At 45.1% G+C, this 10532-nt stretch overlaps 1 protein-coding gene across 2 annotated transcripts; it reads right to left on the bottom strand.

The window, feature by feature from the left end:
• Nucleotides 1-276: 276 nt before the first annotated feature.
• Nucleotides 277-10067, bottom strand: LOC142198338 (L-threonine 3-dehydrogenase, mitochondrial-like). Of its 2 annotated transcripts, XR_012715350.1 has the most exons (10): nt 10042-10067; nt 7957-8139; nt 6869-6911; nt 6617-6687; nt 6054-6203; nt 5804-5976; nt 4123-4213; nt 3750-4019; nt 1307-3343; nt 277-1197 (listed from the first exon to the last, which is right to left on the bottom strand). XR_012715350.1 is itself a non-coding variant. In XM_075269313.1 (9 exons), the coding sequence occupies exons 2-9, from the start codon at nt 8135-8137 to the stop codon at nt 3198-3200; spliced, it is 1125 nt and encodes a 374-aa protein (XP_075125414.1). In that variant the 5' UTR covers nt 8138-8139; nt 10042-10067; the 3' UTR covers nt 277-3197. The 2 variants fall into 2 exon arrangements, 1 of the variants encoding a protein (XP_075125414.1); XM_075269313.1 differs by having other exon boundaries at nt 277-3343.
• Between the last annotated feature and the right edge of the window lie 465 nt (nt 10068-10532).

The raw sequence follows: 10532 nt of genomic DNA on the forward strand, positions 1-10532 counted from the left end.
CCATTGAAATCAATAGGTTAAAAAAGCCTCCGATTGATTTCAATGGGTAGCACACGTATATCAGCACCCATTGAAATCAATGGGCTCTGTTTTGAAGCGCCGCGCTCGGAAACATGTATAAAAGAGCGGCGCGCTATGCTGTGTAAAGGCACCCTTAGTGGAATGATGTATACACCACAGGAATTAAAACCAGTTATAAAAAAAAAAAAAAAAGTTTTAAAATTTAAATCAGAGCTAAAAATAAATAAAACACACACACACACACGACTCCGTAAACATTTTATATTTTTATTAAATACATTCTTGCCGTATTACAACTAAACAATGCAAAAATATGTCCATGCCTCTCATTTACAAAAATAGTGATTCTATAGCTCCGCCTCCTCCCCTCACTCATTGGTCATTGATGGTTTGTCTACAACCCCTTCAGTGAGATTCCACAGACGCCAGATCTCACTTCTAGAGTCGCCCTTTAATATTTACATCACTATTAGGGGGTGAAGATGAACGTCTGGTGCTAAAATGTGACCCCGAATGGCCCAAGTTTCGCCTGTAGGTTTTTAATAAATAGGTTCACTGAATTTCTCCCCGTTTTACATGCAAAAAAATAAAATAAAGCTAAAATATATTTAGATAAAATTGTGCTTCTGTATCAAGAAATGAATTGTTTTATTGGTTCCGCTTTAGATTTTTGTTCCCAATTTGGGCGCCAAAATTCCTATTAGTGTTCTAGTTAAAGGGAGTGTCGCCAGTCCCAGCCAGCCATTCAGGTGACCCTAACCCAATGTTGGTTGTAACCCTTTTGGCAATGTGTAAGTGCTCCCCCTGCGGAGCGGCGAGGGTGTTACTGCTTAACGTTTTGGAGCAACAAGGACGCCACCATTGCTCCAAAGAGCTCAATTGCCAAAAACAGTGAAATTGCGGCAACAGAGGTAGCGATTTGCAAGAGCAAACACCGTATGATTCAGGTGATATGACGGGTTCTGGTGACAGACTACTCTTGCCGTTTATGGATCCACCCACCATCTTACATACAGTGTGGTTCAATTTCGTCCAAATTTTTGTAAAACGTAACACATTCCTAAATCCAATCTAAATGACGTGACCCTTGCACCAGTTCATTCTTACCCCACCCCCCACCTTAGGTATCATGACTAGAGAGAAGCAAATAGTATTCGAAACTGCAGTTTCGAATACCTCGCTCCCATAGGAATGAACGGGAGCGGCCGGCGCTTAACCCCTTGCTGTTCGCCTGCTCCCATTCATTCCTATGGGAGCGAGGTATTTGAAACTATGTTTCGAATACTATTGGAATCAACTCATGACCATGGCAGGGGGCAGATTCCATATGAAATCGGAAGCACAACGTAGACCTGGGGGTTTCTGCATCTTCAAGCCAAGGATTGGAATCATGAGTTACATAATATTCAAGTATTATAAGATCAAGTAGATTGAGGCAGCCCCAAGTCACGGCATGTTCATGCAAAAATATATACCGTATATACACACCGAAGGGTGAATAAGTTACAGAAAATTCTTTACAATTTCGTCACAATTGTATATTTTACAGGTGATTGGTAACATTAACCTGAACATGTCAAGGAAATCCCGAAAGTCGGAAAAAAAAAAAAAAAAAAAAAAAAAAAAATCATGAAATTTTAAATTATATTTCAGTATACATATTATATGGAAACAATATGTACAAATAAAAAGTCCAAGTCATTGTTCTGTACCAACTAATTCCTTAAAGTGAAAGTTACAAAATGATTTTTTTTTTAACCTATTTTTTTTTTTTACATTAAATGTAATTAAAAATTACTATGTCCTGCAATTTCTACTCTGGCCACTAAACCCAACAGATTGACACTTGCCAATTCTGCAGCGTTTTCTTTGCAGCAGCTGTCTCATTGACATCATACAGGATTACAATAGAAGAGAACACCCCTCTGACCCATCATTACATCCACTCATCTCCTCCCAACTTCAATGAGTCGGCTCCAGGTTAATGCCATAAAGCAGATCTCTAAATGCTGTTGAGAGCAGAGATGATGCTCAAGGCAAGATGGCCGCCCCCGTAAAAAAAATTAACCTGGTTTTGAATAAATAAGTGTAAAAAAAACTGGCGATACATTCCTTGTGAGTGTATCTTCTATGACTTTACTGCCTTCCGCCACCACTAGGGGGCAATCTCCTTACGTACAGTTTGTACATTGAACTTCATGACAGTAGCATCAGCAAAAAAAAAAAAAAATTAAAATAAATTAAAATTTATATAAAATTTTATTTTTTTTAAGAAATTAATTAGCACAGAATGTTTGATCAAATTAAAATAATTTTAAAAAATTAAAGGGAAGCTCACGAATGCGGAACAAAAAGTGTGACTAATGTCTAAATGTCCCATGAAGCCCACTCACCCTGGACTTCGGTAGTACCTCTTATTCCCAGGGTACGTCGGGGGCTCACCAATACATACTACGGCCTTAAAGCATATGTCCGGTTATAAAACTACTCTCCCTAAATGAATAGTATAAGTCCATATAGGAAACTTTGTAATATAGGTCTTCTAAAAGTAGCATCTTTCCATCTCCTCTCACCTTCAGGCTCTTCTACATATAGAAGTCTATGGAGAGGGGAGGGGACGAGCCTTAGTGCCTGAATCGGTGCACAAGAGCTCTCACACACAATGTGCTGCAGTGATTGGTCTGTATTTTCCTTCAGTCTCCTCCCACCTCCATAGACTTCTATGTAAATAAGCGGCTAAGGAAACAGATTTCTTTAGTAAGATAGATTACAAAGTTTCTTCTATGTATCCGTACTATTCATATAGGAAGAGTTGTGTTATAATTGACGGTATACTAAGAGCTACAGCTATGGAAACAGTGTGCCCACATAGGTTACAGTTTAGCACCTGGATTCTGCAACTCCGCCGTGACAAAATATCAAGAGGGTGATAAAATGTAACGCTAAGGGGTGCAGGTCTGATACCCCTGCACCGATCCCCCCAAACAACAAACATCTTCAAGTAATAAAACATGGATTTGGACACTGGCCTGATGGGAAGTCGATGAATATTACAGCTTTTCTCCATTCCATGAACTGAATGACTAAAACACGTTGTAACAGTAGAAGTTGCGTTGAGCATATGACAGACACTACAATGATAGACAGATAGTTCACCCGGTGCCCCCGCGGTGGGATCAGCTGGCCTGGGCATGAGCATTAAGACGTTCAGGGCTCAGGTAGCCCAGCATGGTGGTCACCAGTTCTGGCAGGTCATATTCATGTTTCCAGCCCCAGTCGTTGCGAGCGTTGCTGTCGTCAAAGTTCATTGGCCAACTATCGGCTGAGGAATGAAGGACAGGGTATAAGTTTAGTAGATCACTAGGGTTGTAAGCCATGTTATTGGGACACACTACATGGAGCCACCATATGGCAGCATACATCGTACCTATGGGTCTGAACATGGAACCATGGCTAGTGGAGCCATGTATCAACAAATTATGACAATGAATATGAAGTCAGCCACATGATGGGATGGACATAAGGTTCAACTGGATTATCTAAAAAAAGATGTTTACCTTCAAGAACAGCGCCACCCCTGTCTACAGGATGTCTGTGGTATTGCAGCTCAGCTTTATTCACTTCAATACCAAATACAACATACTGGTTCATGAGACCCTAACCTATCTACAGGGCTGGGGTGATATGTTGGGACTCCCTTTAAGTGTCCAGTTTCACCCTGTTCTTACCGATGGCCTGTCGGACCGTATCCACATTGTAAACAACCTCAAGCTCGGGCAGATGTTTCTGCACTTCTTGGGCCAGCTCCTCGGGGTTGAAGCTCATGGCGTTGATGTTGTACGTCCTCATTGTGAGGGACTCTGCCGGGGCCTCCAGCACCTCCATCGTGGCCCTCAGACAGTCATCGATGTACATCATCGGCAGGCGGGTTTCTGGTTTCAAGTTGCAGACAAATCTACCGGTCTTGATGGCATCATGGAATATCTGGACTGCATAGTCTACATGGAGGAAGGACAGGGATTACGTCCTGATTGAGGGTCCCACAAGAGCCTACTGGCTCAGTGTGAGGGATCTAGATACATAGCAGGTGCTGGTCCTTACCAGTCGTTCCTCCTCCAGGCTGGGAATCGGCAGAAATGATGCCAGGATACCGAAGACATCGGAAGTCCAAGCCATACCGGTAGTGATAATACTGCAGGATTAAAGAAAAGAAAAAAATTTATATATAGATTGATCCCTGCCCAGAACAGACTCCATAATCCTCTCCTAGGTAGGGCTTGTAATGTTTGTTTGCGGCTCAGTTTATCTTTTTGGCTGGGGTTCCTCCCTGGATTAACAGGTTTATGCTAACATTAGAGAACTGCTAAATCAGCACAAAGATGGCGGCCGGGGGAGGTATAAATAGACCAGTCAGAAAATGTGCTGCCAGTGCCATCCGCGCGTCAGCGAGATAAGAGCAGACGTCTGATTTCACAAGACGAGTCGAGAGCCAGAGTGGTAGACCGTGCCGAGGACAGGTCAGTGCAATTGGGAGAGGAGCCCGACCTTCATGGATGTAGCAATTGGAGGGACATCAATGGTCAACATGTAGATAAAGGGACCTTGAACCAACTCTTCTCCAATAGGTTCTGCTCCACTAATTCCAGCACAGTTGGAATTTCTTCTCTAGCCCCAAGTCCTTAGGAATTGGAGGCCCTGGCAGAGGAGTGGTCTGTGACTCTTAACCCAGCCCCACCCACTTGACATTTAGCATATTGGGAACTGAAACTGCTCAGGAACGACGAGTGCTAGAATAAAAAATCCAACTGTGCCAGAGTCAATGGAGTTGCAGATTGAAGGATGGAGAGAGTTGGTGCACGTTGTGAAACGTCTTCCAAGGAAAGAAGTGAAGACAATGGATGGTGAGCCTCACAAGGAGTCACACTTCAGTTTTAAGCCATGTTTTCCTTCTATTAAAATCAGGGACCATCAGGACCAAGACAAGCCCAAGTGGTTGGATCCCCTTTGATCCTAGACAATTCCACCCCAAATTGGTTGGGTCCCAATAGTCCACTCCAGATCGGTTGGACTACTTGGACCAGCTGGGATGGAGATCTCAACTATTCACTTTGGACAAGTATGTGTTGGACATGCAGTAAAACAATCACATTATCATGAGCAGCACCCTTTAGGCCCTGCCTGACAACCCATTCCCTTCATAGACAAGACGACAGCTACAAATTACAACATAGTTATTCTTTCTTATTCTTATGGTAGAGTTGGAAGGGACCTCAAGGGCCATCGGGTCCAACCCCCTGCGAGTGCAGGTTTTCCTAAATCATCCCAGCTATATGTTTATCCAGATTCCGCTTGAAGATTTCCATTGATGGAGCGCCCACCACCTCCCGTGGCAGCCTATTCCACTCTCTCACTACCCTCACTGTCAGAAAGTTTTTCCTAATGTCTAATCTGTATCTCTTTCCGTTTAGTTTCATCCCATTGCTTCTTGTACTTCCTTGTGCTAATGAGAATAGGGTAGATCCCTCTGCACTGTGACTACCTTTCAGATATTTGTAGACTGCTATTAAATCTCCCCTCAGCCTTCTCTTCTGCAAACTAAACAATCCCAGTTCTTTTAGCCGCTCCTCATAGAACATGGTTTGCAGACCTTCCACCATTTTGGTTGCTCTTCTCTGGACTTGCTCCAATATATAGTTGTCAAGAAATAGGTGGGAACCGGGCAGAAGACCTGCCAACGTGGGCAAAAACGCCATTGGGCCAACTGGAAAGTAAGAGTTCGTACCTCTCCCATTAACTCTGCATGGACTTTTGAGACTCCGTAGATGGTCCTTGGCCTCTGTATACACAGGTCAGGGGTCGGGTTTCTTGGAGAAGTTGGTCCAAATGCCCCAATCGTGCTGGGAACGAACAATCGTAGTCCGTGTTCTGCAGCAATGTCCAGAATATTGTGCAGACCTAAGGATGGCAAGACACCGCATTAGTCGTGTCCTTGTACTGACTACACCAAGTAGCGACTACTGCACCCAACTTACCAGTTATATTTACTGCTCTGGCCAAAGGAACGTTTGCTTCACCAACCGCACTCAGGAGGGCGCTGTAGTGTATTAACCAGGTGATTCGGTTGTTCACCACAATCTCACGGAGATTTTTGTAGTCCAAAATATCGGAATAAATGAAAGGTCCTGAAAAAGCGACAAAGAAAGAAGCTATAAAAACACATCGGGGTACCACAAGGGGGCATCTGGTTTATAAAAATCCTATCAGGGCATTGGGAGATATTTTTCCTCAAGTAAGATTTTCAGAAAGAAGAGTCTCAACAAGTTTGTACTTCACAAGGAAAGCATGTAATACCCCATTTTGCCAGGGGTGGTGCTGCAGGGAAATTGAATGCTTGCGGATAGACTACCTTGCAGATCAGGGCTGATCATTGGGATCTTAGCAGTAATACAATGAAACCGGCTTATATTATTGGGATATTCCTAACATAACAAGGGATTGTACAAGGCAGACCACCCCTTTAATGGCGGTGAGCTATTGTTGTGACACATCCTTAGAGTAACAAACTTTTAGATATCCTTAAACCACCAGCACTTACCGCTATGAAACACATTGTCTGGAGGTTTTCGGATGTCGGAGAGGATCACGTTGTTGTTGCCAAAACGTTTCCTGTAACCAGAGGGACAAAGAGAAATAAGTCTCACTGACTAAAATGCGTAACCCCAGACCAGACCACGGGTCATGCCACGTAGGACAAATCAGAGGATCAAAGAACGTGCGGTGATAAAACACTAAGTGTCATAAACCTAAGAGACCTCCATAAAACACAGCTGGAGTAGAAGGAACCTACCTCAGAAGTTTGGCAAGTCCGACTCCGAGTTGGCCTAATCCTCCTGTAAAATAGAGCACAAACATTAAATATGTGAACCCTACATCGCTCCACCTGTAAGGGCTGAGGTATTCTAGTCATCTCCTGCAGGGTCATGGCTCTAGATATTCATAGAGCGACATGGCATGGAGATATAGGTGTAGTCTATAGGTTCCTACGAGAAGAAAGGGACAGACTGTAGGAAGTCAGTGTGATGGATGAAAACGTATAGTGAAGGAAGTGTTGTCGTAGCCATGGAGGATGGAGGACGGTGTCAATAGAGGAAGAAGGCAAAGTGGGAGATGACCAAGTGAAATCGGGCAATGGGGACATTAAGGAGCTACAAAGACAGGTAGGCCCAACATGAGGCCTACAGGATCGAAGAACATGGCTTGCAGAGAAGAGATCCTGGCTTTAATAGGAGGTTAACCTAGAAGGGGTAGTCATCTAGGCAAGGAGGACCAAGGGTCGAGAAGAGGAAGGCGATAGAGAAAGGGGGAGAAGATAGATTGTAGGAGGAAAGAAAGACCACAATGCAGGGAAGACACTGGAACGGAGGCAGGAGAGACAATAAGAAAACCATATAGAGATGGAAAGGAAAGGCAGGAGAGACACTCAAGACTAAAAGTGGCCACAATATAGGGCAATGGAAAGGACAATATATATAAGGAAGAGACAGGAGAGACTACGTGGAGGGAAGAAGTAAAGAAACGGGATGGAAAGGATGGAGAGGCGAGCAAGATGGAGTAAGACCGAGATGTTAAAGAGACCATGACGTAGGGGAAAGATGGGAGATGTAAAGGACAATATGTAAGGGAATGGCAGAAGAGACATGAAGGCAAGAGGCAGGGGAGACAATGAAAGAGTTATAATGCAGGACAGGAGAGACACTCAAGATGGAAGATGGAACTAATAGACACTAATGAAGGGGCGATACGGGAAAGCAAAAGATAAACACGACAAGGTGCAAGGGACAGGCAGGGAAGACGATGGACAGAGGACAACATAAGGAAACGAAGAGGCAGGAGAGGCGAGCCAACCATGGACGGGACACAGCCCAGGTAACTTACCAGTGATGAGCACCCGAGGGTGGTCAGTCTCCGAGAAGGACACGGAGTGGAAGCTGGCATCGGACGTCACCTGGCGGGGTGAAAACCCAATGAAGCGGACAGAGGTGACCGTCTGACACCCGCACACAGGGCTCTGCAGCACCTGCTTCACCGTTCTGGATAACGTCCGTAAAACAGGCATCTCTGGAAGAGAGAGAGAGAGGGTGGGGGGAAAGATGGGGTTAATGACCGGAAGAACACAATGTCAGAGGATTAAAGCTTCAATGGAATAAAGGCCACGCCAAAAAGGACGGGGACACTCCCAGACAAGAGATGCCAGTTTAAGGTGTGTGAGACTTGTTTACAAGAAGAGTCTCTGCCACCCATGGGCACCTAGGGGCAGACGTGACTATATACAAGGTGTATGGACCAGGAGGTGACGTGTAAGGGATACCTTTAGCCACAGAGAAATTTGGGATATTCTTAGAAGCTTTTTATTATGGTCAATGTGTGGAGATGGGAGAAGGTCTCTGTCCCAATCCTTGCAAAAGCAGTATAGGGGCGCACAAAGTATAGGAGCCCATTAAACACAACCAGAGGGGCACAAGCTAGTCAGGTTATTAAAGGTTACATAGACAGAATATTTTTGGCTTGGATGTTCTAGGTTGGCTTTGCATGATGGTGTGTGTGCAATGCTAGCACTTGGCAGCTAAACAGTTAACCAGCGGCTTAGGAAGCCCCCTCTTGGTTTCGGGTTGCTGGCGTGGCACAGGAAAGTGGAGACTGTCAGCGTGCAGGGGATCACGTAAACCTAAACAACATGCCAGCTCACAGAGTTAGGTCTGTACTTACACCCTAGGACCACTCCTCATCCTATAAGTGACCGGGGTATCCTTATCCAATACGTCTCACAGCTGAGCGTTTGCAACAATTGCATCCAGTCTGGCTAAGCTTCCATACGAGGAGCTCTAGTCCTTCTCCTGTACAAGGTATCAATGCTGGAGAACTGACTGGATCCAATAGGAGCATTAGATCTGTACGAGTCTCATTCACTTACAACAAGCAGAGATCTTTGAGACAGCGAGAAATCGAAACACAAAATGTACAAGAAAATAGAAGAATTTCTCATTGCGCAATTGTTACATTTGATTTGCACAAGACTGGAAGCGGACAATGACCAGGCTCGGCTTCCTTATAGTAACCAGTAGAACGACCTGTATATAGTTACTAGGAGTTGCCGTATATGGATGACTGGGCAAGTATACGTCCTAGATGGCTCCTTGGAGGAATCTGCGACCAGTGATCTGCGGATGGAGAGGACTCGGATGGGTCTCCTGTATAGCGGTCTCCACATCAGCCCCATGACACCCAGTTCTCCTCCCAGTATAGACCAGTCCGTCTCCGCAGCACAGACTGGAAAACCATCGGAGTCATCTCCATCCATAGAGCTTTGGTCGCAGCTTCTATATACAGGACACGAGCAGATTCCTCCAAGGAGCTCACACTACTGTAGACGCTATAGGGCAAGCTTTCTAGGAAAGGTCCAAAATATCCTATTAATGGTCGGCTGGGAGGAGGGGGCGCAGCTATTTATGGACAGGGGGCAGTGGTAAGGAGCAATGTCAAAGAGAATAGATAGCAAAATATACATTAAAGAAAACATTATATAATATAAAAATATAGAGAAACATTATATTAAGATTATTTGACCCGTGCCCATCAGATTTGCGCAGCGCACCGGGACGTTATATCGCATTATCTGCAATTTTACATAGGACTGCATATCCTAAGAGTTTCGCTCAATGCCCTCACCCCTTGTACCCTGCACCCCCAAGTCTAGGAAGCTGAGCTATAGGGCAGGTACCGAGCTGGTGTCAGATTTGTAGAACCAAATCTGATGCAAACAGCCCCCCATATCGGAAAGTTTTGGAGGTTCAACCTGAACAGAGTTACATAACAAATTCAGCTCTGCTTCATCTGCAGGACTACGCTATACATGCATGCACACACAGCAAGAATAATTAAAGGGGCAGTTCACCGTACCCTTGACCAATCTATAGCAAGGACCTAAGGAGGATGGGCTGCAGCATCTGCTATCGGTCTTACCTCACTTGCTCTGATCTGGTAAGGAGCTCACACACGCAGCACATTTGGCCTTTTATAGGACACATCCTCTAAATCCGACCAATCAGGGCCAGAGAGGGGGTAGGAGTTGTCCCCTACGTCACAGGGAGGAGAAGAGGAAAGCAGAACCCGACTACCTCACGTCTCAGCTACTCTGGGGCTCATCTGCAGCGCCGCCGTCCCATCATGTGCCAACGCTTGCGACACGCTCTGTGTGATCTTCCCCGAATTACCAGCTGCTCTGCAGAAACCACATCATTGCAGGAGGACGGACACTCCTGACACAAGCTTGGTCCAAAAATCCTCCCCCCTCTGTTTCTGGGAAAGCTGTGTGACAACTCATAGCTGTAGTGTGCACACTCACCTTGCACAATTGGCTAGGGCCCCGATCGGTGTGGGCGACTGGCTTGGGACAGGTGAGGGAAGAATAAAGGTATAAAGGGAGCTGTGGTAAAGTAGTGGTGAGGGCGCAG

The sequence above is a fragment of the Leptodactylus fuscus genome, chromosome 3 (assembly GCF_031893055.1).
Source record: "Leptodactylus fuscus isolate aLepFus1 chromosome 3, aLepFus1.hap2, whole genome shotgun sequence".
NCBI lineage: Eukaryota > Metazoa > Chordata > Amphibia > Anura > Leptodactylidae > Leptodactylus > Leptodactylus fuscus.

Bases quoted from the DNA above. Each gene is read 5' to 3' on its own strand.
- LOC142198338 (XM_075269313.1), bottom strand. From the start codon at position 8,137: ATGCCTGTTTTACGGACGTTATCCAGAACGGTGAAGCAGGTGCTGCAG. The intron at 4,020-4,122 runs GTAAGGACCAGC...TCCTCCATGTAG, and splicing joins GCCTGGAGGAGGAACGACTG to ACTATGCAGTCCAGATATTC. The intron at 3,344-3,749 runs GTAAGAACAGGG...TTCATTCCTCAG, and splicing joins TACGGTCCGACAGGCCATCG to CCGATAGTTGGCCAATGAAC.